Source organism: Argentina silus (assembly GCF_951799395.1).
Source record: "Argentina silus genome assembly, chromosome: 2".
Taxonomy (NCBI): domain Eukaryota; kingdom Metazoa; phylum Chordata; class Actinopteri; order Argentiniformes; family Argentinidae; genus Argentina; species Argentina silus.
In genome coordinates this window covers 4,145,242-4,172,657 of record NC_139656.1, presented here as the reverse complement: position 1 = coordinate 4,172,657, position 27,416 = coordinate 4,145,242, and the positions used below count along the sequence as shown (strand labels likewise).

The following is a 27,416-nucleotide window of genomic DNA, read 5'->3' as shown; positions in this document are numbered from 1 at the left end:
CTGGTTTTGACCTGAGGAAGAGGAGGAAGAGGAGGAGGAGGAGGAAGAGGAGGCACAGAGAGAACCCAGTGACAACCGTGACTCTGTTCTCGGCTGTTGGTGTAATGGGAACATACTTTTGTATGGATTGGGCATGTACAACCGCAGTGGTTCCGTCTGCAAGCAGCGTGGGCCGAAGTATCCGTCTGGACATCTGAGGAAGGGGAGGAGAGGAGAGGAGAGGAGAGGAGAGGAGAGGGGAGGGGGACAAAGTGATGTGAGAAACACAGGAAGGGTTACAACTCTGTGAACAATTTACTGCTGGAGGAGGCCTGCGAGAAAGTAGAAGAGTAAAAGGCTAAAATACAAACACATACACCCCTCTCCCTCCCTCCCTCCCTCCCTCCCCTTCAAACCCTCCCTCTCAATAACCTCAATTTTTACGGATATAATGACCCCTTTCCTCCATACTGCAGACATGCTTTAACTGACAGATACACAAAGTAGGAAGGCAGAGGTCATGGAAACAATGTTGTTCTGATTGAGAGTGCCGGGGGGCAGGGGTGGGGGTAGGGGGTAGAGGGTAGGGGGTGGGGGGCCCCCACAGGGAGGCAGGGGGATGCTGACAACCCCTCCCAATCATTTCCCCATGGCCTCTTGCAAATACTATGTATGTTTTGTTTGAGTGGAAAAATAACCAGTATTTTTACATTTTATTACAGAATTCCCGTTTCATCCCATCTAGTATCTCATAGAGACCATATATCACACACTGTACTAGCTGTGGGATTTTGTCAGACTTCCCATTTGTCCATATTGTACTTTTATTGCCTCTCTCTTGGTCACTCTTTCATTGTAAGTATCCGTTTTGTTGTTGTCCACTTAATCAAATATGCTGCAACAACCCTTGTCTCTCCACTACCCCTTTCTTCTCCTTTCTTCTCCTTTCTCTCTCTTTCTATTTTTTCTCTCTTTCTTTCCCTTCTCTCTCATCAAATAAGGATGTGCGGCTCATTGAGTGGTGCCAACATTCCACACTCCACCAACGAGACCGCCACTCCAACAGAGGTCATTCCTCATGATTTATGAGATTTACAAAATGCCTCCCTGGGGTATTGTGATATTCCATGCCAAATTACTCATACTGAGTGATATGTTAAGCTGGGCATACTAATGTTAATATAGGGTTGAATACTGGCACAGAAATGAGTAAAAACACTGTGCTGTCACTATATAATCTACAGATATTTAATCTATCTTCGGAAAAGAAAGAGCGCAGTATCCCAGTACTGACACAAATAAATATCGGTTAGAGTGGTAAAACAGGTTTCAATTGCTCCTTTCAAAATACACACGCCACACACAAACAAAAAGGGAGTCCGCACTCAGATATCTTATGAGTGGAGTCACTTGATAATAATGCAGTTTGAAGAGTTCGCTCAGGAAGAAGAGCAGGTACATTGACGAGTGGATAAAGATCACCTCTCACCCATGGTCTCCCTCGTCTTAATCATTCAGTGTCCTTCATTTTGTCACTGGCTTACAGGAACCTAGAGTGGCTGGTACTGTGCCACATGCCATGCCCTGAAATACACACACCTACTCCCTACATGTCAGGGAAATAATTACCTTCAGGGTTGTTTGTTAACTTTTCTTTCCCTCTAAAGAACTTTATATTTCAAAGTGAAGGAGCCGGGCATAAAAATAGGGCCAGCTGTCGGCCAGACTTGTTCAGCCGGTGAGTAATACCTGCTGAAGCTTGGCCTATATTGAATGAGATGGCTTTGGGGCAACAATTCCCTGCAGGCCTCCACTGCATTATCCGACTTTTCTGGACCCGTGCCTCGACCGTGAGTGAATTAGCTGCAGCAATTGAGTTATTGCTCCCTCCAATTTGTACACAGCTTATTGAATGGCTGTTGCAGCCATGTCCTCACTGCTTGCTGAGCAGTGTTCCTGGGGCCAGCTGAACACACACACACACACAAGGGCTGGCCAATGTACCTGCTGTAGTGCACCCCAGTCTTGCCTGTATATCAGTGGAGCCATAACATATCGACTGGGGATGTCAGTGTTTACTAGGGGATGCCAGCATACCTATCAGAGACCTTGGTCGAACATTAGGGCATTTCAGTTTGACGAGCAAGTTAAAGCACAGACAGAAAACGTCGTAATGTACACTTAAATAGGCTACACGTTTTCTCACTACAACATGCATGTGAGCATAGCGCCCAAAGTGCATGAAACAGATACACAGAAAAACTCCAGCATGATTAATTGTTTATAGTTTGGGCCTTAAGAACTGCCCTTAAGAACTGCCTCATCACCAACAACTTGTCCTTACCACTCCTGATTTAAAACAATTTAGTAAATCCCATTTCCTAAGGACTTGAGATGTAAGCAATGATTCTATTTACCACGCTGGAGGTCTTTGACTGGTGTAAATATTTGCACTAAACCAGTGAATCATGACATTTCTAAAGGCAACCCTCTTGCACGCTAAACGTGGGCTGAAAAGGTTGAGCAAACCATGCTTTTCCTTATCGGGACTTAAAGTACACATAAAAGAGACACATCTCAACAATAGACACACACTGCACACTAGCTGGGCCTTTCTGTGCTCCTGCACTGCTCCTCCTGTAAGAGAGAGGATGAATGGATGGATGGGTGGGTGGATGGATGGATGGGTGGGTGGGTGGATGGGTGGGTGGGTGGGTGGATGGATGGATGGATGGATGGGTGGGTGGATGGATGGGTGGGTGGGTGGATGGGTGGATGGGTGGATGGGTGGATGGATGGGTGGGTGGGTGGGTGGGTGGGTGGGTGGATGGATGGGTGGGTGGGTGGGTGGATGGATGGATGGGTGGGTGGATGGATGGATGAATGAGGGGATGAATGGGTGGGTGGATGCATGGGTGGATGGGTGGATGGGTGTATGGGTGGGTGGGTGAGTGGATGGATGGATGGATGGGGTGATAGAGAGGTATGAGAATGTTAAACAGGGGGCATGGGAAATGGGCTTTAACATGTTGGAGAAAGTTAAAAATCACTTAAAAACGATTTCTCCTATTAATAAAACGAACAGATGAATGTGTTGATGACATCTTAACGAGAGAGGTAACAGATGAATTATAACGATCAACTTTGCTTCAACCTTTCAGGGAGGAAACACATCACTTGGATGAAGGGAGAGGAAAGAGAAACATTAGAATCATGATCAATGTACTGCTCTTCATCTCACAACACAAGTACAAAAACAAGACAGTCGCTGACAACAACAAAGTGCAAACAAACTCTAAAAATACAGCTAAACGCGCTCTGTGTCAAATCCAGGAATAGAGGAGAGAGAGAGAGAACTCACTTGCAGGAGAGCTGATTTATACCATGTATAAAGTAACAGTCTCCGCCGTTCACACAGTAGGCTTTCTCTGTGTCATTGCATCTTCTGGCGTGGCCTGAGCCTGGAGAGAGTGTGGTGGTTACTGAGGAGGACAGAGAGGCAAAGATTAACACAGCACAATATCTCACAGACATTTATAGGGACACATTCTTAGTATTGATTGTGTGTCGGTGATGATCAGTCATTTAAGAGTGTCAAACCACTGTATAGTCACACTGTACACATCCACTGTACAGCCATACTGTACACATTCACTGTACAGAATATGTAGAATACTATGGACAAAGACAATGATCATTGTAAAGAATAAAGTAGGTAACACTGTACATTAAGGTCACATTTGTAAAGGTTTTATAAATGGTTTAGAATTTGTTAATAAATCACCTATAACCAGTTTATGATTCGATTATAAACCATTTACAAACAGTTATAACAGCACAACATAATTGTGACCAGGTTATCACATAGAGTTCACCATTAATGTCTAATGTTCACATGCATCGTTAAACAAGACGTAGAGATGAGTCATTAGATTCAGGTATTGGACCAAGTGTAAACTGCTTATGATTAATTGTAACTTGAGAGCATGGAAATAGCCTATTGGGTTTTCTTAATGGAATCTAGGATCCGATATGATCGAGTGTCTCTCACACAGGGATGAGCAAATCATTATCAATCATTATTAACCATAACATATCTTTTGGAGTCAGATATTACGTAATGTTAACTTGTGTTAGTTGGTCATGTGACCACTAGTGTGTAGAGTCCGCTTTATCATGTCCATAACCGTCTGAATAATATATATGGGGAATAAATATATGTCTTTATTCTTAACCCAGCCAGTCCTTTCTCTATCCTTCAGTGCTTTATTCCAATGCACGATTTCACATCAGGTTTAGTTTCTAAAGCATTTATAAGTCCATTTATAAAGCATTAATAACTGGCTCCTGATTGCAAGCTCCCTATTTGGCAAGCACCAAGTGAATATCGAATATCTAAACTAATGAGTTATAACTGTTTGTAATGGTTTATAATTGAATAATACACTGGTTATAAATGATTTATTAACTAATTATAAACCATTTACAAATGTGACCTTAATGTAAAGTGTTACCAAAAAGTATTTACAATGAGAGCAAACAGAGTGAACATTTTATGAAAAATGATGTATGGTATATTTGGGAATCTAAATAATCCTTGAAACTATGTAGGCTTAGTTTGGCAAGAGGTACAGTAGGACTAACTTTATAACAATAGTGGAACATGATACAGTCAACAAACTCAGGGCTACAAGAAACACTCAGCCATGTCTCATTGAATCACTCATCCTTCACATCAAACCACCCCATCTTTCCATCAACAAATCGAATTGTGTCCCTCACCAGTGTTGACATTGTCTCAAGATGTGCAATGATAAACATTTCCACTACATAGCATAGCAGTTCTTGTTTATCCCTTGATTCAGACTTGGAATGGCTTAAATGTCATGGAGCTACACTTAATCCTCTAGCCTTATTTGAATGGAGCTCCAATGTTTTGGGAAGAGGCCTGCTGACAGGGGGGGAACAGTCAGGGAACGCTGAGAAAGGTGAAGAGTGGCAGGACTGGCCTTGGAGGGAGAAGAGGGAGGACGCCTCTGTGTTCTGTCAAAAGAGTGAGACGGAGCCTCTATCATCTGTCAGTCAGCACCTCACTGGGATGAAAGCTTATTGGGTATTTTTTTTAGATGTGTTTGCGTACATTCTTGCTTGCTGGGCAGTCCGTATGCTAATTCAAGCGCCCAAAGATCCATACCATGTAAAAGGACGTATGTGACAACAAATGTGATTTAAGTAGGGGCTGTGGTTCTTGTCAAGATTTGCTATTTGTTTTTTATGTCCATGCACCAACCTCACCAACTCAATTTCCTGTATGTGCAAATATACTTGGCCAAATAAAAGAATTCTGATTCTGATTCTGATTCTGGCTGTGACCATGGTTGTTCTGTCTGCCGTGGTGAAGACTACATTTCAACACACAGGTGGGCGCGCGCGCGCACACACACACACACACACACACACACACACACACACACACACACCACACACACACACACACACACACACACACACACGGCACTGCAGCATGACCTTGTGTCACTGTGTTATCCACACATTGACATAATTGATTTGGATTATCACTACTGGCATACATAAATGAAGGGATAAAGATGCCCGTCACAGGTAGAGAGAGTGGGAAAGAGAGAAAGATAGAGAGAAATAAACCAAGAGAGAAAGAAAACTAGAAATAAATGAAACCGTAGTATGACATATTAAGTATTACACCAAATAATGAATTCAATAGGAATGCATCTTATCAATAAAAGCACATGGCTCTAGTGTTCGACACCTACAGGATAGGACAGTATATATCACTTCTGCTTTGACAACCTCTATAAACAAAGCATACCTCAGACAACAGCAGATTTGTCAGAGCACAAATTGTACCTGGAGAGACACCCCTGGCCTCTCCAATCCCCGGGTATCTCACAATCTATTGCATGACATGGCAGCGAATCGGAAGGAGGAAAAAAAAAAAACCGTCCCAAGAACAAAAGCGCCATACACTTTGCTAATAATAGTGTTCTCTCAGCTTGCACAATTCATACGTGGAGAGAAGCCCGCTGGCCCAGGGCCAGGTGTACTGTAGCTGTAGCAGAGTGTGTGTTCTCCTCTCCCGTCTGTGAGGTGCTCTGACCCTGGCCCTCAGCCCTGGCCTGCCAGCACACGCACACATACGCACACACACACACACACACACACACACACACACACACACACACACACACACACACACACACACACACACACACACACACACACGCAGTTTATGCAGACTCTTCTACTTGTTTACCTGAGCAGGTCTGATGACGTAGGTTAACCGCTGCTCTTTAAACTTAATTGGAGCAAGAAGGAGAGAGCACTCGTGTCTCTTTTTAAGTTACGCTATAACACTCCCACAGATTCATCCTCTTTGTTTTAGTTAGTTAGTTAGTTCATTCATGAGAAATGGTTTTGTATGATCATGTGTTAAAAAATTCAGTCAGTGTGTCCTTGTTGCACCATAAACACCTTTTACTGTACTTGTGGAATGAAGCCTCTGACATAACAAATGAATGACATTGAAGTGTCCTAGTTATCCATGTGTGATTATCAATGTAGACTGTTCAGTTACACCAGAACACTGTTAATGTCATCCTGTCATCCAAGAGCTTTATACTCTTTATTACTGAGCCCTCTGTAGACTACCCTCACTACCAGATGGGATGTTCATATGTGGGGTATGCCCTGCTATGTTAGGTTATTGGACTGTATATGATTTAAGTGTCTTTGACAACCAGAGACAGGAGTACTCCCTTTTACACAGAATACAAATAAAGCACTCTTTCATCTAAATTCATAAGGTTTATATTTCTAATATACTGTCCATCATGGCTGACAATACCATTATCCTGAGGATTGTATCCACAACAGGGGAGGCTGGTGGAGGCAGAAATCGAAGGACGGGCTCATTGTAATGAATGCAATGGAATCAAACACGTGTTTGATACCATTCCTCATTCCATTCCATGCATTACAAATGAGCCCGTCCTCCGATTTCGACCTCGGCCAGCCACTCCGGATCCACAACGTGTCTTTGCTGAACCTTTTAAATGGCACATTCAGTAAAGGCGGTTGAACAGCTTTCAGGCAAAAGGAACTGAAATTGATAGGCAATAATTACATAACAGTTATGACATGTAACCAATGGAACCGTATATTAGTGAAACACAGACGACGTTGGTAATCTCCCCCCGTATGCCTCTGTACATTTCACACTTGCAGAGTTCAAATGGAGCATGAGACTGGGGCTCCTCAACAAACAGCCAGAGGGGGATTCAGTCACTTTTTAGGCGAAGGGCCAGAACAGAACATTATCTCAGCAAGAGTTTGAGAGACATGTAAACAGAACGTTACTAATGATAATGCACTAAAAGCCTGTTTCAAGAGGGAACTGTCCATTTTTCAAGGACCTCACGACTCATTCTCTCATTACCTCATTCTATAGTTCTCTCTCTCTCTATTTCTCTCTCTCTCTCCCTCCCTCCCTCTCTCTCCCTCTCTCTCCCTCCCTCTCTCTCTCTCTCTCTCCCTCCCTCTCTCTCCCTCCCTCTCTCTCCCTCCCTCCCTCGGCTCTAGTGTTTTGGTTAGAAGACGGTAAGGCAGGATGACTGACTCCTACATCACAAAGCACTGAAAATCACACTTTGGCCAGATCTTTTGCCAGATTATACGTAAAAGGAAATCTGTATTGCAACACAGATAATTATATGTACACTTAGTATGGAGTGTGGGAGTAAACGATCCATGTCAAATCAAACTGATTCATTCATATGGTTGCTTGTTCATTTTGTTTTGACTTCAATGGAATTGAGACAATTCACTTTCAATTCCTCATTTGCATCAGGTGAATCTATCAGGAAACAGAGTGTGTGTTCTCCTCTCCCGTCTGTGAGGTGCTCTGAGACTGGCCCTCAGCCCTGGCCTGCCAACACACACACACACACACACACAGACACACACACACACACACACACACACACACACACACACACACACACACACACACACACACACACACACACACACACAGTTTATGCCGGCTCTTCTACTTGTTTACCCAAGCAGGTCTAATGACGTAGGTTAACCGCTGCTCTTTAAACTTAATTGGAGCAAGGAGAGAGCACTTATGTCTCTCTTTTTAAGTCACGCTATAACACATGCTCTCTCATTTGCAATACAGATTCATCCTCTTTGCATGTTTTAGTTAGTTCATTTATTTTGTAGTGTCAAAATATCGTATTATATCTAATTCATGAGAAATCAATTATTCTGATCATTAGCAAATGGATTTTTATGATCATTAATAACTGTGTTAAAAAATCAGTCAATGTGTCCTTGTTGCACCATAAACACCTGTTACTGTGTTTGTGGAATGAAGGCAGCCTCTGACATAACAAATGAATGACATTGAAGTGTCCTAGTTATCCATGTGTGAATATCAATGTAGACTGTTCAGTTACACCAGAACACTGTTAATGTCATCCTGTCATCCAAGAGCTTTATACTCTTTATTACTGAGCCCTCTGTAGACTACCCTCACTACCAGATGGGATGTTCATATGTGGGGTTAGGGTTAGGGTTAGCCCTGCTATGTTATTGGACTGTATGTGATTTAAGTGTCTTTGACAACCAGAGACAGGAGTACAGTGGAACCTCGAGATACGAATTTAATCCGTTCCGAGACTTCCTTCGTAAGTCAAAACATTCGTATCTCAATTTTTTTTTAAAAAAGGGTTCGTGTGCAGGCAGCTGCCAGATCTCGCGCGCGGCTGCCACTTCTCGCGAAAACAAAGGATTCGTATCTCAGAGCACAAATTCTACGAAATGTCAATTTGTAACTCAAAACATTCGTAAATTGGGGCATTCGTATCTCGAGGTTCCACTGTACTCCCTTTTACACAGAATACAAATAAAGCACTCCTTCATCTAAATTCATAAAGTTTATATTTCTAATATACTGTCCATCATGGCTGACAATACCATTATCCTGAGGATTGTATCCACAACAGGGGAGGCTGGTGGAGGCAGAAATCGAAGGACGGGCTCATTGTGATGAATGCAATGGAATCAAACACGTTAGATACCATTCCTCATTCCATTCCATGCATTACAAATGAGCCCGTCCTCCGATTTCTACCTCAGCCAGCCTCTCCGGATCCACAACGTGTCTTTGCTGAACCTTTTAAATCGCACATTCAGTAAAGGAGGTTGAACAGCTTTCAGGCAAAAGGAACTGAAACTGATAGCCAATAATTACATAACAGTTATGACATGTAACGAATGGAACCATATATTACTGAAACACAGGTCTGACTTCACTTTTTCCGACAACAGGGTGCCTTTGGGTAAATACCTGTGAATGGCGGTTGTACCTGAGTAACAGCATGGGTGGAGGCCAGACCTGTTCCTATTCCTGTTTATGTCTGCTACAGTACAGGCTGACAGTCAGTCCTGACAGGTGCAGCAGTGTATACTGCACACAGAAGCCCTAATTCCACTATTTTGACACTTTTTTTTTTCTTTCCCTGAGCCCAACTCAACTTCACTGTGACTACCTGCTGAGGCAGCATGTGCTTCGGGAAGGGGGGGTGGTGGGCGCGGGGGGGGGGGGGGGGGGGGTTTAGGGAGGGGAGTAAGTCGAATGTCTGAGTGGGGATTTTCAGGTAAGACAGCAACACAGCGCGTGGAGAAAACTGGCAGCTTTCATGCATCTAAATAAAGCATCCTCTTCAGTATCACTGTCAGCTGTACAACTGATGATCAAGGGAGGGATAAAGTGGACCGCATTAGTTCTCTACAAAACACATTAGGGAAAATGAAAAAAGCAATGTCTCATTAGAGTAAGGAAGTTTGAGTGTAAGATCTCCCCCCTCCTATTTCTTTCTTGCTGTCCTCTTTCCAGCGGCAGAACACAGTGACAGTGCTTTTATCTGCATTTATCCCCCAGAGGCAGGACAGGACAGAAATGGGGAAGCTAAAAATGGGAGACAAACGAGAGGCTTCAGCCTGATCACGGTGTCTAAGTCTAGGAGACAGAAAGAGGGAGCTTTCCTTCTCTCTCACTCTCTGTCTAAGGTTGGGTCAGAATCAGTGTCAGAATCCGAATTCTTTTATTTGGCCAAGTATATTTGCACATACAGGAAATTGACTTGGTGAGGTGAACCTCAGTATATCCTGGCTCAGCCTGAACAGCTGGGTCACAACTGTTTCCACCTGCCTTGAGACAGTTTACCAATCACATAGCTAAAACCTCCAGTATGCTAGATGAAATTCATAGTCACAATCATTAAATCATTCGTTTTAATGCCTAAGGTTTGACTCATTCTATAAGTAAAGGTTCGTAAGACCAAGGGCAGGGGTCTTTTCAACTATTTATCCTGGTTGACACTCATCACTCATAGTCATGACTGAGAGCCCAGGTATAGATCAGCTCCCCTGTCACAGGGCCTGCCTCCATTATCATCCTGATCCTTATTTAGGGTTAGGCCAGTTTACCTGGTCTTTCAAGCAGGTTTCTGCTGTCCTAGCCCTGTAATCCAAGGCCTGACTTGAGTTTCTCCAGTATTAGCGAGGCTAAAGCCAACAGGCCTCGCCACTGAGTTTGATAAATCCTTTATGGTCCGAGAACTGAACAGAAAAACTGGGGGTGCGAGGGGGCCATCTGGAAACCTTCATAAACATGTCTGTCTTTCCGTGCTCTCCAAAGGGTTCTAGGAAAGTCGTAAAAATGAAAGGAGAGGTCCCTGTTGCGCTGTGTTTTTTCTGCTTGAGGTACTTCTTTTGTGCACAGGCTCAGAGCAACTAGAGTAGTGCATGTACTGGATCCCAGCCCTGCACCTCACAAACCTCAACTTCAGAGTGATTACATACAGTTCAGTAGAGTACATTAGCTGGGTAGTCATTACTAGGGCCAGTAGGTTCAGTGTATGTAAATGGTAGAATTATCTTAACCCCGAAATAATTTCAGAAGAAAAATCCAGCGGTTATTGAAACGGTACCACGTACTGCAGCAAGACGAGAATAGTTATGAATATGCAGACAATAGACGTATCGATTGAAGTTCCACCCATAGTCATTGCCAATCTTTCTCCATGGAAAGTGGTGAAGTCATATACAGAAGAGTATCATTTATATCATAAGAGGAGAACTTCCATGCATTACAATGAGCCCGTCCTCTGATTTCTACCTCCACCAGCTTCGCAAGTTGCTCTAGATAGAATAATACAGCTGACATAATAAAATGCATTAACTCTGAGGGCAATATGATTACATTACACAAACAATGAGGAAATTTACTTGAAAAAATAATATGACACTGTCTTCAGATTTCTAGTTTAGGGTGGATGCAGGTCATAAGTCATATGTCTGAAATGGAATAAACCAAGTTCAGGTCATAGAGTAAAGGTCTGAAAGTGCAAGCACCATCAACTGACAGATGAAGAGAGGCTGGTGAGTCTCCAACAGCCCTGACATAATTCACGCCAATGTCAAGTCTGTATATCCGCGTAAAAGCCCTTAATGCCCCCCCCCCCCCCCCCCCACACACACACACACACACACCCCACCCCCTCCCTCATTCCCTACTCTTGGCTTGGAATTTCTAAGATGTCTCTCGTTACAGCTAGAACCGAGATCTCTTATCACTTTGCTAGGGGTCAATTTATACTGCATGCATTCTTGGTGCATTTGTGTGTTTTCCATTATGTGTAACATCCCTCTCTTGCGGGGGGATTCTTGCCGTCTCTCCTTTTATGTGTGCATGGACCACGGGTTCATTTACGAAAGGAAGATAAAGTATTACATACGGTCAACGCTTAAAGAAGAGAGGGGACCACAAGATCATTTTCGTAGCAATAGTTTTCTTACGCCACAGGGCACGGGGGGCTCACATCTCTACGATAATATGACACACTGCCAGTCGGGTGCGTGGCTGAGACTGGGGTGAGACCAGTGGAGGCTGATTGAGGTAGAAGTCAGAGGACGGGGCTCATTGTAATGCACGGAATGGAATAAGGAATGTTGCAAAGATGGAAATGGGATATAAGGAAAAACACGAGACAACAGTCGTTGCAGGAGGTGCAGTGTGTCACGCTTCTATTCTGTAGCAGTGGAACTGTACAAACTGCAACGTTCAACATGATTACTGCAATAAACAGACACAACACAGAGAATTATTGTGGAATTATATATATTATATAGGAAGCAGAGTGTCAGGCTTGGGAAAATGAGAGAGTGAGAGAGAGAAAGAGAGAGAGAGAGAGAGAGAGAGGAGAGAGAGAGAGAGAAAATGTTTTGAAATGTACAAAATGGAGCCTGCTCTGAACTTTGTCCTAATCTCCCCCCCCATCATGTCTTCTTTTATATTCTGGTCTCCTATTACTCTTTTCCAACGACATAGCTGATATGCCTGGTCTTGCCTGCCACGATCCTTCACAGTATTCAAAGGAAATCAAAGACTATGCGGATTGCACAACAGTCGCAAATATAAACAAGCAAAGTGCACTTACTCAGTTGGGGCGGGGTGCTGATGGATACCAGGGCGGATTGGGTGGGCAGCAGACTGGGAGTAGTCAGGCCTGGTGTTAGCTGTACCAGAGGGCCAGACAGGGGTGTCCCCCAATGAGTCACGCTACTCTCAGAGCCACCTCTGGGCCCGTCTGTGGTCCCCCCCGTTGTCACTATCCTGTCTGGAGTGGCGTGTGTCTGAGGGTAACTGTCCTCTTCCTCTCCTCCCCTCAGATCCAGACGGCCGGGGGTTTTAAAGCGCGTGGAGCCCTGAGCTAGCGCCCGGCGCAGCAGGAGCCAGGCTCCCAGGCCCAGGAGGAGCAGGAGGAGGGTGGGGAGGAGCAAGAGGAGGCCCCTTCCTGCCCTAGTGCCCCATCTGCAGCGCAGCAGCCTGGGGCCCCGCTGGGGATGGCAACCCAGTCTGGTGCCACCCTCTGCGCCCACCTCACCAACAGACAGCAGCACAGGGAAAGGATACACGCAGACATCCAGGTCCATCCGATGCCTGTCCACTGCCCTCTCCCTTCCCCCTCTTCAGTTCACACTGGTAACTGTAGCAGCTAGCGCAGGCTTAGCAAACCTGCACCATATTCAAAAGATATTCAAAGCAGCTTCATGCCTTGTTTTCTGTCCCGCGGTACGCCCATGAGAAAGTCTTCTTTCTAGAGCTTCCCTCTCCAGACAGACTGACAGACAGACAGCAGTGTCAGCAGTGTGTGTTCCGCGCAGAAAGTCGGTCCGCTCTGGATCCACCCAAGCCTCAACCCTCCATCCCTCCCAAACACGCGCACCGCCCACGCTCTCTGACCGCCGTGAAATTGGGCATCAGAGCCCTGCTGCGTGGTGGCAGATGGTGCTGGCCCACTCCACGGCCAGAGGACAAACTAACAGTGGAGGGGTCACTGAGCACAGAGAGGCCAAACCAACCTGACCCAGCCCAGGAGAACCGTGACTCAACCCCCTACCCCAGCCCCCTACCCCAGGCCCCAGCCCCCTACCTACCTACCCACCCCAGGCCCCAGCTCCAGACACACACCACGGGCCACAGTCAACACACAGCCCTGCAACTCAACCCCATCAGTGTTCACTGACCAACAGCTCTCCACTCCACTCCGTACACTAACCCCTGACTCCTCTCTCATAGCTGATATCGAAAACAGGACCCAGGGAAGAAGCCCTCACACTACCCCAGGAGATTTAATGAAGTAATGAATACTTTTGGGGCGAGACCACCAGCAACAGGAGGCTGGGGGATGGGGGGATGGGGGTGGGGGTTGGGGGGGACAGCTGTGGCAGGCAAACTACAAAGGGCAACACTTCAGTTAAGCAGAGGAATGGTAAATATGTGTTTCTCATGTGGCCAGAGACACCTTTATGGACCAGGGTGCCCCCAACACGCCCCCAACAGACTCAAGTGCATGATCACAGAGAAGCATGGGGTCGGGGGGTACACGGACCCCCAAATGATCACCACTCTGGGAATGTCATTATCACACATCACCCGCAAACACACACAAGCACGCGCACAGACACACGAACGCACGCATGCACGCACGCACGCACAAAAATCACACGCACACACACACACACACAGACACAGACACAGACACAGACACAGACACACACACCACACGCACACACACACACACACACACACACATAAAGTGTCTGAAACAACAGAGCGGTGATATGCTGTCTTTTTGTTAGGGTGTGTTTATGTGAAGTGTGTCCATTTGTGCTGAATGAGGGCCTCTGTCAGGGTGTTCTCCAGTGGACTGTAAATACAGAGAGCTTGGCATGAATCTCCCTGAGTGAGGGCCTGCTCTCCTCTGACATGGCCACCGCTGCTCGCCCACACCAATCAATGGCATCGATTGGCTTACAGGTACTTCACATTCAGCCACGGCTGCAGCTAACATCCAAAAAAGATTTCTAGCGTCATTTGAGCCCAGTTAATCTTGTCGTTTGCGCTGTCAGGGTGAGTGAGGTGTCTGTTTTCTACAATGGAGAGAAGGAGGGGGAGCAGGAGGGGGGGGGCATTGTCTTGTTCAAATTCTGTAGGTTTTTCTGTATGTATATCAGAGAGAGATGTCAGGATTTGTTTTGCAGGAAAGGAATCAGATTGAAGGAAAATGATAGAGAGAGAGGGACAGAAAGGGGAATGAAAGAAAAACAGAACAGCTCTCTGTTGGAGCACAGCTGTATATGTATTAGAACAGAACTAACTATATGTTTCTAGTGAAGTTATGGAGAAATAGATGGTTTTGTATGAGAGGGGCAGGTGTGTTTGGCTTGAGCATTTACATGGGGAGGGGGAGCGTGTAAGTGTATGTGTGTATCTGTGTGTGTGTGTGTGTGTGCGTGTGTGTGTGTGTGTGCGTGTGTGTGTGTGTGCATGTGTGTGTTCAACTGCTGCTGGTGGGCCCCAGCATGACTGATGAGGTTGGAACAATCAGCGCCCAGCTGCGTTTTCCATCAACACATTCCTCGGAGCTCACGCGCTTCTCTCTGTGGGGCTGTGTGCAGCGCCCCCTAGGGACGCGACCCTCTGCCTGCGGACGCGCGGGCGCCTCACAAAACGCTTATCACAACACAGCAGCCTGCAGGAGACGGCCGGGGGCTGCTATCTGAGCCTCCCCCTGCCACGTGGAGCGGAGCAACCTGCAGGAGTAACTACCACTGCTCATTGCCCTGCAAATGCTCACATTGTCATCGACCTGCGGATTGTGGCGCGAGGTGTTGTCAGGACTAGTATAGTATCAACATGCGGTTACATAGTACATTAGTACGTTGTAATTGTATAGTAATGGAGTCGAGCAGTTTGTTTTTATTACAGAAGTGAAATAACTGTTCCTTACTGCACTCGAGTACGACCACAAACCATGAGATTACCTAATGACTATGTCACAACATAGTACAGTTAGTACACCGTTGTTATGAGAGTACACAGGGCGTTACTACACAGGTTGATAGGGACAACATCGCGATGTAGAAGGTTACCCAGGTTTCCAACGTGCAGGTAAACTCTCCTTAGCAACAAGGTCAGTGGTGACATTATCAATGAGAGAAACATGAAGGGAAAACATCTGCAAATAAGGACATTCCACTGTATGGCTACATAGCTTAAACAGATGCAGACGGATTGCCTAAAAGATGATGCATGCAAAACACGCAGAGGACTGAGGACTGACTATAGACCAACATGGTGACGGGCCCAGCTGAAAAAAAACGACAATTGGCAGGGACGTTTTCTGTTGACAACGGGTGTTCTTTTACCGGTGAAACAAAGTGACGTGAGTGAAATCTCGCTGGAAGACCGGCCATTTCATATTATCTGTACACTGCACAATTGGCGTAGTGCCACGATACGTTGCCTTTGTTAAAAATGCATGAGAGGAGGAAAGTTCCCTTTCAGTGTCGTTTTCTGCAGAAATAGCTGCGCTTATTTTTTCCCCAAACATGACATTTGCAAAACATGTTCTTCTTACTGGATTAGTGGCTCTACGGTGAAGCATTACCCTGCACTGATGCCTGGTCTTGCAGCATGAATAATAGCCAACTGTTGTGAATAATTGCATATGAAAGAAAAATATTTTCTGGAGTTAAAACGGTGACCCTGAATGTCCACAGAATGTCTCAATGCTTGACAGAAAATTGCCTCCCATCACGACCCCCCCCCCAACCCCCCACCCCTCCCCCCCCACCCCCCCCCCTCCCCAATCCCTACAATAAATCTGTAACTCTCAATAACTCTATTCCCCATCCCCCCATTTTTCTTGTTAAGTGATGAATCCAGATTGCCATGTGCTCAGGTGGTTAGCCATGTTGAGCCAGCTTTCATCACTGACATAGTAAGGCTATGGATCAGGCTGTTTGGTACTCTTCATCTAATTGATTATTTATTCATTCCCAACACACCTCCCTGAGTTCAGATGCAGTATCATGTGCTTGAGATTTCTACACTTCACACACAATAACAGAGTGATCATGCAAGGTTTTAAACGGTAGGATTTCCTCCATATTAAACGCACCAAAGTGGAAATAAATGTAGTGGTTCTAATTGACGGTGGAACGGTTGTGCCAGAAGATCACAGGGGACTCCTACCCTGTCCTCTCCCTCTCTTTGACCTGTGAACTTAACCCCCACCCCCCACCACTGTTTACACACACACACACACACACACACACACACACACACACACACACACACACACACACACACACACACACACACACACACACACACACACACAGACAGACAGACAGACAGACAGACACAGACACAGAGAGACAGACACAGACAGACACAGACACACACACACACACACACACACACACACACACACTTCAGTCAGACCACCATGCACAGGGCCCTCCCTGGTGGCTGACTGACTTCAGACAGAGAGAGGAGCCCCAGACGGGCACAGGGGAGTTCTCTGAGCAAAGAGCAGTAAGGGGAGGGTGATGGTGGAGGTGGTGGTGGTGGTGGTGGTGGTGGTGGCAGGTCTCCACAGGTCAGTGTGTGGTGGGGATGAGCGATGGCTTCCATGGGCCTGTCTCCAACAGAGCAGACAGTGTTGAGAGGCAGCCATGTGCAGTATTAGATGCCTCTGGGGGAGAGGAATGATGGTGCTGGGACTAGGTGCTGTTTGTCTTCATTACCCATGGCCCCTAGATCTCAGGGTCTGTGTGTGTGTGTGTGTGTGTGTGTGTGTGTGTGTGTGTGTGTGTGTGTGTGTGTGTGTGTGTGTGATCATGCCTAGGGGGTGTTGTGGGTGTACACTAACACTACTGAGGGTGCCTTCCCCATATCTTGTTTATAATCAAAAAAAGCGGGGGTACACATGATAACACACCACACACACAACACACACACACACACCATTCCATTAAGCATCAGTTGAGACTCAGTTCATGCTTTCATTCTATTATTCTATTGTCACTTTATTTTGTTGTTGTTGTTTGTGATGTGAGCTGCTGGAACGCCTTAATTTCCCCTCGGGGATCAATAAAGTACCTATCTATCTATCTATCTATCTATCTATCTATCTATCTATCTATCTATCAGTCTATGCACATGGACAGTGTGTCCAGCTCATGGAGAGAGAGGCCCTGTCAGAGATTAAAAGCAGCTCCATTTCTCCTCTCCACCTCACCCCAAAACATGCACGCACGTGTGTGTCTGTGTGTGTGTGTGTGTGTGTGTGTGTGTGTGTGTGTGTGTTGGGGTGGAGGTGACTAATATATGTGCCTAGCCACTAGTGCAATAGTGAGAGAATGAGATTGGGTGTCCCAGAACCTGACTGGCTGTGTGCACCAGAAAGCGTGTGCCATTGGCTGCCTCTGTGGACAAAGCCAGCAAACTCTGACTGCGTTCTAAAATGGGTGTGAAACAGTCTCCTCTGCAAAGCAGCTGGGTCTCCTCCTCCTCCTCATCTCTCTCTCTCTCTCTCTCGCTATCTCTCTCTCTTTTTACACTCACCCCTCTCTCTATCTTTCTCTCTCTCTCTCTCTCTTTTTTTACACTCACCTCTCTCTCTCTCTCTCTCTCCACCCCCCACCCCCCCTCTCTCTCTCTCTCTCTAGCAGGCACACATACACAGATAATACTGCGGCTACATACTGCTACAGCAACACACTGCAGCAGGCAAACACCACTGCAGCCTTTTACCACAGTAGCCATTTCTCTTATGACCTTAGGATGAAAAGCAAGTCAGCTTGCAAAAAGCGAGTCAGTGGCTCAAATGAATCATACTCCTCTCTTCCTCACATGAACAAGAAAGCATCAATTATATTGTGCAGAATAAAGAAAATACAAATAAAATAAAAAAACATTCCTTCTAGACCACCTGTCAAGTGTGAGAGGGTTGGGAAAACAAGGCTCTCTATCTTATCACACACATTCAATACAAGGCATTCATCATACAAGTTTGGGTTTTTTTCACAACCGCTGTATCAACCTCCCATTGTTGGGTAAACGTAGCGAGACAAGTTTACCTCAGCATTCACAAATATTTTGCCGCCATGTCTTCTTATTGATGTTGTCTGGGTGAGCCCCTCCCCCAGCCTGTGGGCATACCACCCCCGATACGCCCTGTCTTGCCTGCCCCCCTAGAGCACGACGGAACTAGGAGTGTGTTGTAACACAATGAGACTTGTCAGCTCACATATACACAGACAGACTGACATATACGCACATACGCGCCACACGCACACACGCACACACACCCTTCCGCTCTGTGCGGCAATCAGTCATCTTGGCACAAGACAGGGAAGACAGTGATGCCACTGTGAGGAGGAAGTAGGGGGAGAGATTCAAGGAAGCTCTGCTGCTGATAGACGGCCACACACATTCATAGACAAAGGAATACGCAAAAGTGCACAAATACACACTCACACACACACACACACACACACACACGCGAGGATATTGTTACAACTATTTATACCACATTTATCAAAGGGAACCAACATATTTCTGGGGAGACGTAGACATCTAAAGCTTTAACCAGGATCAAAAATAACCTACATCACAACTCCAACTCTCAAGGTTTGCTAGACAGAAAATATCCGATGTGCTATTTTAAAGTACGTCCCTGTTCCAGCCAAAAACTCAAAAACAGGCCTGTACCTGTGTTCAGCCCATGTTCAGTACTCCAACAGACACATCAAGTGCTCGATCTACTCACTGCTTTGGACTTGAACAGCACTTGAGGAGTTCTCTTTCCCCAAAAGGTTCTCCACCACACACGTGTAATTCCCAGAATCCTCCAGCTTTGCTCTGCTGATCTGGACCCTGGAGTTTTTCCTGTGGGAGACGGAGGGCACAAACAGCTGAGTCAGGGGAATCAAGGGCAGAGGAGGAAATAGAACAGGAACACAACAACAACAACAACAACAAGAGACTGGGGACAGAGGAGCAGACAACAGTCTAACACCTCTCGTTTAGCAACAGGACCAGTGGAGGACGTCTCCACACAAACCAGCTTTGTTGGGCATAAAAAGCCAGTCACTCTGAGTGGGTTTTAATGTAATGTGAGGTCACTGTAGTACTTTGGATAGGACAGAATCTGACAGTTATCTAGTGCGTTATAAAAGGGGTCCTTGGCTTTATGATGTCTTCCCCTTGTATCGGCCCATAGAACTATTAACTATCATCAGGTTGTAGTGGAAGTGGGTAAAGCTAACAGATACGTCTATAGCTGAGAAAAGCTATTGATACAGGAGTAATGTAGTGGCTAAAGCTTCGTCTTTATGGATAGAATGAAAAATGAACCATCTTAAGTTTTGCGATATTGAACACTATTGTAAAACAAATCGAGCAAGGTCCTATTCAGTCAAGCCAGTAACAGAGCCGGTCTCCAACGTTCCGCTGCACAACGCCTTCACTGTTATTCCTCACATTAAAGAACTTGCCCATAAACTCCTGAGATATAGCACTCTACCTCCCATGTCATAAATCACAGGTCTCTAATTTTGATGTTTTAGTTTCAAATAGGCATTTCAGCCTCGGGTCACCTGGTAAAAGCATTAGGAGTAAACTGACTGAGAAATTACTGCTAAGCTGTGGTTTGTGACATGTGTTCTGTGGTGGGACTTCCAGCCACATGCTAAATGTGTTACGGGCTACATGGATAATTTGTACTCACAGGCTGGACTTGATTTTGATCTCTTTGCTTTTCTTGAGCTCGCTGCCATCTTTGAACCATCTGTAGGTAGGGGTGGGGTTCCCCGTGGCCTCACACTTGACCGTGAGCCTGCTTCCCTCGTCCACCATCAATGGGTTTCTCATCCGCCTCAACTTTGGGGCCGCAGCTACAAGGTGAGAGAAAAACGAGAGAGAGTTGATGTTATAGACTATACAGTACACATCTTGTTATTGATTGCATTCTCGATTCATTCAGATATAACATACAGTATGTGTGTGTAAGAGAGAGAGAGAGTGTGTGAGAAAGAGAGAGAGAGAGAGGGAGAGAGAGGGAGAGAGAGAGAGAGACAGATGGCATATGGCCCCTCCATGTCACCGGGAGCTCAGCCACCAACTCTCTCAGATGGCCAGATGAGGTCACCAGAGCCACTACAGGCTTCCCCACAGTCTGACTGTGTCTACGTTTCACACGAGACACAAAGCCTGGAAGGAGCATTCAATATTTCTCATGACAGAATTTCAGAACCAATCCTAACACATTTTACTGTTAGATTATTCCCACCACTGAGATGACCAATGTATGCCATCTGAGAGCTAATGGGGCTGAGTTAGGTGGAGAATGTATATCAATCACACGTGTTTGAAACCATTCCTCATTCCATTCCATGCATTACAATGAGCCTGTCCTTCCATTTCTACCTCCACCAGCCTCCCCTGAAGTACTTGTATATGTCCATCACATGGGCACATGTCCAGACTGAACCCTATACTGTAAAGCAATGTAGGAGCCTGTCAGTGCTGTCACTTGATGACCAGAGAACAGGCATTAGAACAGAGCTGCAGGACTGAGCCTCAGACAGAACAGGACAGAACCACAGACCGGGTGGGGGGGTGGGGGGAAGATGGGCTGTAGCTGTAAAGTTGGCTGTCTCCTTGGCCTGCAGTCTCTGGCCTGCTGTCACAGCTGACAGCTGCACACATGTTGAGGACTCTCCCAGGGTGCAGAGGGGAGGGGTGAACAGGGGTAAAGGGGAGGGGCTTCTCAAGATGAGGTCTTGCTTAATCCCAATACGATTCCCTTCTCTTTCCCCTCCCCATCAACGTGCGTGTTCACGCGTGCCTTCGCCATATTCAAGGTAGCCCAAAAGATGAGGGTGTTTCGGATTAGGGGGTCTCTCTCTCACTCTCCCTCTGTTACACACTCACATTATCACAGCAACTGATATTGTAGTATATCTCAGTAATTCCCTCATGCTTCAGTCTCTGACTCTTCACATTGATCTGTTTTCTTTACTCCACAGACATACAGCACAAGCTACTTTAATGCTCTTCAAAGGTGATCACAGTTGTTTGGTTTTGGATATGACCATTGGTGTCTCATACAAACAAAAGCACAACAAAAAGAGATGACAGGCAACAAAGAAGTATACATAGGTAAGGACTTCAATAAAAAATTCCAGATGGATGCGCACCAAAAATAATCACCAGTTGTCCTCATTTTTGAGTGATTGGCCCACTTCCCCGGCCTAGTAAAGACCGGCGATCTGTCTGTGCTAAAAAAAAAAGAAAAAAAAAGAAAAAAAGAAAATGACTCTTACATTTCTCATGTTTCTCTGTGGAAATTAGCAGGGGATATTGAGGTCTTCATGGTATGGCGAGGTTTGACAATGAGTGTGTTTAGTGAGCAGTGAGGTGAGTTTCCTGACGTAGGTGGCCTCCTCTAATGCAACACTAATACTCAACGGTGTTCTCAGAAACACAGCTCAGAGCAATTCTCCCCGACGTAGCGCTCTGTCTGCAGTGTGGTGGAGTCACTTGTAAATGTACCGTGAGGAAATAATCAGCTTGATATGGGTCAGAAGTCAGGAGACATTCAATACCCCTCAGTGTTCACTTCTTTGCAATACAAGCATAGCATACTCATTTATTAATTGAGAAGATATCTTGGTAGTGTTTGATACTGGGCCTGACTAAGCTGTCTAACCCCTTTTGTCAGGAGGACAACGCCTGGAGGAGAGTGTAGCGGCCATGGCGATAAATCTTCTGGTCCTGTGTCTATCTGCAGGTCACGATCAGAGCTTACATCCAACCTCCTCTGCTCTCCACTACTCCGGTCACGTCCATCCCTATAAGGGTGGAATGACATTCCTGGTATCGCCACGACAGTGGCCAGAGTTGCTGGCCATCCTACAGTACACAGACCCTTCTCTTCAGATGTTACTGTAGCTCTTGACTCTCACCCTCCCCCAAATCACTTTAGACCACTTCCCTAGCTAACCCCACAGGAGGCGCGTTCCGTGGTGAACTATGGATTAGCATTATTTGGCAAGAAGCTTAACCGTACACAATATGAATTTAATCATTCACATTAATCACATTTGGAATACATTGCAACAATATCATACAGCTAGATGTTTTGAGCATCAGTCTTTAGGAACACCAGCTAATGTACAAAAGACATCAATACCACTTACCCTATTCAAAGAGCGCCATTCTATCCTCATAATTCTCAAATACTGACGTAGTGTTCAATTTTCCATTGCTGATAGAAGCATTTGTGTATGCCAAGATTTATAGGGAGTGGCTATGGGTTCAGTCGATCGAACAAGAATTATTCCAGTCTCTGAATTACCAAAGTAATTTCAAAACAAGTTGTCTGTACTTTTTGCTTGAAACTTGGTTTGCTGAGATCAAACACAAGGTGATGTATAATCAGAATATATACCCTATAGCATAGATCAATGGGACATTATTTTAGTGCAACACCAGCTGCACAACTCTTGCACCACCATTTACCCAACAACCGTCGTTAGAAACCGCTTAGAGAGGACAGAGAACTGTCAACAACTTCTTGTTAGGTTCAAAAAGAAGGGCTAATGATCATTCTCACGGCAGGGGGTAAACACACACACACACACAGAGATACTGGGGCAGGCCAGATGAGGCTTAGTGAGATACCAACTCATCCTCAGGTTTAACCTCAACGTGGGGAGGGGTTTCTGAAACGGTCACAGAGCAGACGCAAAGTTCTGCGATGACCTCCTGCCAAGTCTAGCTGGTTAGGTATAGTCAGACTAAGCTACAGTAGCACCAACCCCTCACTGTGATGGCCTCCCCGTGTCCTTGCAATTCCTGATGAAGACAAATCAAGCACAATACAAGACAAACAACACCAGTAGATAAAACACCGCTCTCTTCATATTAGGAGTGAACTACAACCTACTTTTCTAATTCTACCTCGGATCAGGTCGCCGTGCTTTTGTAAATCGGAAACATTGAGGAAATAAATGTTAAACCAAGGTTTGTCTACAAAATAAATGCAAACTCAGACAACACAAACACGGTACATCCGCTTTTACTGGAATATTACGAGAGCATAGCCCGAGGAAACCCTAGTGAGCTGTATTTGCATGCTCAGAGAACAGCGTTATTCAGCTGATTCAGCTCAGTACACTAGACTCTACAAGACCTTAACTAAACAGAGGGTTGTCCTTGCTGCAGCACTAATAAAAACGATCTACCCTTATTATGCAAGTCAGTCATCGGAAATACAGATGTGAAAACACTTAGAAACTAATAAATCAAATGATTCTAACGTTCCCCCGGCCAGGTTGTGGTTGAGGCTGGAGCCTGGTGTGTTGATCCTATGTTCGTTGTTATGTGTCATTTTTATGTTTCAGCATTCCTGCTAACACAATTGCCCCGTGTTGGATAAATAAAGCATTTTCAATAGAATAGAATAGAATAGAATAGAGGTAGTTCAGTGACAGGTTTTAAGCCGTGAGGGGTAATACGATGCCAAAGGTCATGGAAGTCAATACTGTTAATACGTGTTAATCACGGACATCAGCTAGGACCGGAAACTATCCCGTTTCCCGTTTTTCATTGTGTGTCTTAAACTGTTCGTTTTGGCTATCAGATCAGAAATTGGAGTCCGCGTTGGAAACACCCTGTCGTACGACTATAACGTATGGTTTATATTTCACGAAACAACAAACTATCACATCTACATATTGTTTTGATAGAGATTATCAGGTACAAAGTTAGGCACTGATGTACTGATGTCTCCTAGGCGCTCTTTTGTCTTTTTTGCTAGACAAAGCACTCATGATTACCATCATGTTACGACATACTACTGCTCCGTTTCAAAAGGCACATTGTCTGATGCAGTGACCTGAGATATTCTAAGGGAGGTCATGCACAGGGTCTTCATACGCAATATGATACCCACCAAATACGCAATATGATCAAATATACCCACCAAACACACTAGCTGGTTCATACCTGGAGATGCAGAGCTATGGGCAAGCTTAAATGAACAGAGCAAGAGGTCAGCCCACTGTATTGGACACCTACTATAACTGAAAGGTGGATATTTCAGATGGCAGGTAAACTGCCTGCAGGTAAACTGTGGTTTAGTCCCATAATAGCTGTTGACTGACAATGACTGACAGTTAAGTCATGTCAATGAGAGAGGAAACTATGGCATAACAAAGTAAATGAGCTACATAAGCAACCTGCACTATTATGGATTTTTCATGCAGACTTATAAAAGACTACTTGGAGAGAATTTGGTGGTAAGAGCAAGGGTGACAGATGTGAAAATGATGGAATAACATTGCTCGAAAAGATTAGATTGAGTGAATGCAACTAAAGCTCTCCGGAGCCCCCTGATCCAGCAGAGGAGACTGTGAGCCTTCAGGCCAGGTGTGACTGCTCCAAGGCCAGGGAAATTTCCCTAAATTAGAGGGAGAAATCTAAGTATGGGCTGAGGTGAATGGGAGGTGGGGAGTGTAGTGTAAGACAATACGCTGCGGTACAATACAGTGCCTTGTCCCTCTGACTTGCTAATTTGGTCACGGTGTCTTAGATCAGTGTGTGACTTCCCAGGTCTCTGTTGAGTGTGTGTGTCTCTCCAGAGGCCTGGCATTTCAGACATCAGTGTGACGCGCCCCAGTGAAGGAGGGCAGTTAGGGGACAGGTGCTGGTTTACAACCCCTAGAGAGGGTTCACAGGCTGGGTTACACACACACACGGCCACAGATAATGCAGCCCAAAAAAAACCAACTCTCTGACACAAAGAGGCAAAATAACATCCTCACAATTCAGTGTTGAATTCATAATTAAACCACGGCTCGTGAGAGACTGTGTGTGTGTGTGTGTGTGTGTGTGTGTGTGTGATTGTGTGTGTGAGAGAGAGAGAGAGAGAGAGAGAGGCAGAGAGAGAGAGAGAGAGAGAGAGAGAGAGACAGAGAGAGACAGAGAGAGACAGAGAGACAGAGACAGAGAGAGAGGCAGAGACAGAGAGAGAGAGAGAGAGAGAGAGAGAGAGACAGAGAGAGAGAGAGAGACAGGGACAGGGACAGAGAGAGAGGCAGAGAGAGAGAGAGAGAGAGACAGAGAGACAGAGAGAGAGACAGAGAGAGAGACAGAGAGAGACACAGAGACACAGAGACAGAGACAGAGACACAGACTGTACGGTGCCTAAAGGGAGTGTTGAATCATATGGTTTGGTGTGGGACAGAGTACTGCAGCGTGCATCTCTGAGATGGGGGAAGGTCTTCCCTGCGACCTCGGGTCAAACTGCAGTGACATGCTGTGGCTTGCAGCCGCCGCCAGTGAGAGAGCACATTGCTGCGTTTGTGACTCAAGCAAGCAGCTGCTATACAGTCCCAGTGGCAAAGAAGCTTCCAGCAAAAGAATGACTGAGACCAGCCAGGAGTGAGATAGGCAGAGGACAGGGTCTCAATGTATTCTGACGGACGGTCTATTGTCACACTGTGAGAAACAGTGTAGTATGTGTCGTCCAGTACACCATATACTCTGGCCAAAAACATGGATTGAGAAAACATGTAAAACGTGATAATACAAGATTGTTTTATGCTGTAAACGAGGAAACTTGCAGTGCAAGTACAGTACAATGTGAGAGCCTGAAAATAATTAAGAGTTACACCCTGCGAAGGCTGTGAGAGTGTTTCCAAAACAGCTGCGTTTTGGGGGTGTTGTGTGCATATGGAGGTCCCCAGTTCGTTGGAGAGCGTTCATTTTGGCTCGCACGCGAATGTCACATTAGCTCACATCAGCGCACCTACACTGCAAAAGCCAGATGTGCTGCTACATGCTACGCGCATTAGGAATCCCTTCCATGCGACAACCTGGCGTCAAGCTTTGACGAGAGACAAACTGATACATTCTTTCTCCAGTCCTGCACTTCCCACCCCGTGACAAAGACACACTCTCGCACCTCCCTCCAAAAGTCTCCTTCATCATTTTTTACCTTTTGTCGGATCAATCTCCTCTTTCCGTCCCTTTCTCCCTCCGTTCTTTCTCCTCTCTTTCCTCTCCCTCTTCCTCCCCTCCGACATGCTGTCCGTAGAAAGTGTAAATCCTCTCAGCCAAAAAAGAAACTGAAAAAAACAGGTAGTCCTATGGGGAGCTTGTGGCAAGCGGGCGCCAGACTCTGAGCCTGTCAGAGTGTCTCCCCTCCTATATAGCACCAATCACCCACAGCAGGGAAACACCTACTCACTGCACTGCAGAGGGAGGGAGGGAGGGAGGGAGGGAGGGAGGGAGAGACAGAGAGAGAGAGAGAGAGAGAGAAAGAATAGATGAGTGGGGGGGGGGGGGGGGGGGGGAAGAAAAAGTTAGAGAGACAGAGTTAAGAAGAAAGAAAGGGGTAGGAAATAAAGAAAGAGAGCGAGAGAAGGGACAGAGAGAGGGAGGGAGGGAGTGAGCAAGGGAGGCATTTCCCATTACAATGCTGTAAGGCAATTAACTGTTCCTTGCCTGGATCTATCAGATAAGCAGCAACTCGCAGCAACTCTTCCAGGCCCTGAAGCCGGAGTTCCAACCAGAGAGATGCAGCTAAAAGCCCCCACAGACAGGAGGGGAGGGGAGGGGAGGGGAGGGGATAGCCCATGCATACAGGCTCCCTGCAGCCTCCCCCAGCTCCCCTGTGCCCTGTGCCTGCCTGGAGCATCCTCTACACAAATGACCCCTGCTCATAGGGGAGAGGGGCCAGCTAACCCCTCCCCCCCACGCTGACCCCACCCAGCTCAATGTGGATCTGACCCATCCCTACCAGGTCGGTCAGGGGGTCTCCCACACAAAAACCGGGTGCCCAAAGGAACGTCACATCTGTCTCAGATACAAGTCCTAAACGCATACACATACGCATAGGGAATCATCGGAAAGAATATCGGAAATGAGAAATCGACAATCAACCCTCAAGACAGAAGGTGCT

The 27,416-nt window shown here is 45.9% G+C and overlaps 1 protein-coding gene across 1 annotated transcript in view; it reads right to left on the bottom strand.

The window, feature by feature from the left end:
• Positions 1-26,634, bottom strand: part of nrg2a (neuregulin 2a) — a 38,068-nt gene extending 11,434 nt beyond the window's left edge. Inside the window, exons 1-5 of the mRNA XM_083664902.1 lie at positions 26,451-26,634; positions 20,175-20,340; positions 19,215-19,333; positions 3,341-3,461; positions 117-193 (exon numbers count right to left, since the gene is read on the bottom strand). Of these exons, the coding sequence (XP_083521028.1) occupies positions 117-193; positions 3,341-3,461; positions 19,215-19,333; positions 20,175-20,340; positions 26,451-26,538 (571 nt within the window). The 5' untranslated portion in view covers positions 26,539-26,634. The remainder of the gene's footprint in view (positions 1-116; positions 194-3,340; positions 3,462-19,214; positions 19,334-20,174; positions 20,341-26,450) is intronic.
• Positions 26,635-27,416: the final 782 nt, after the last annotated feature.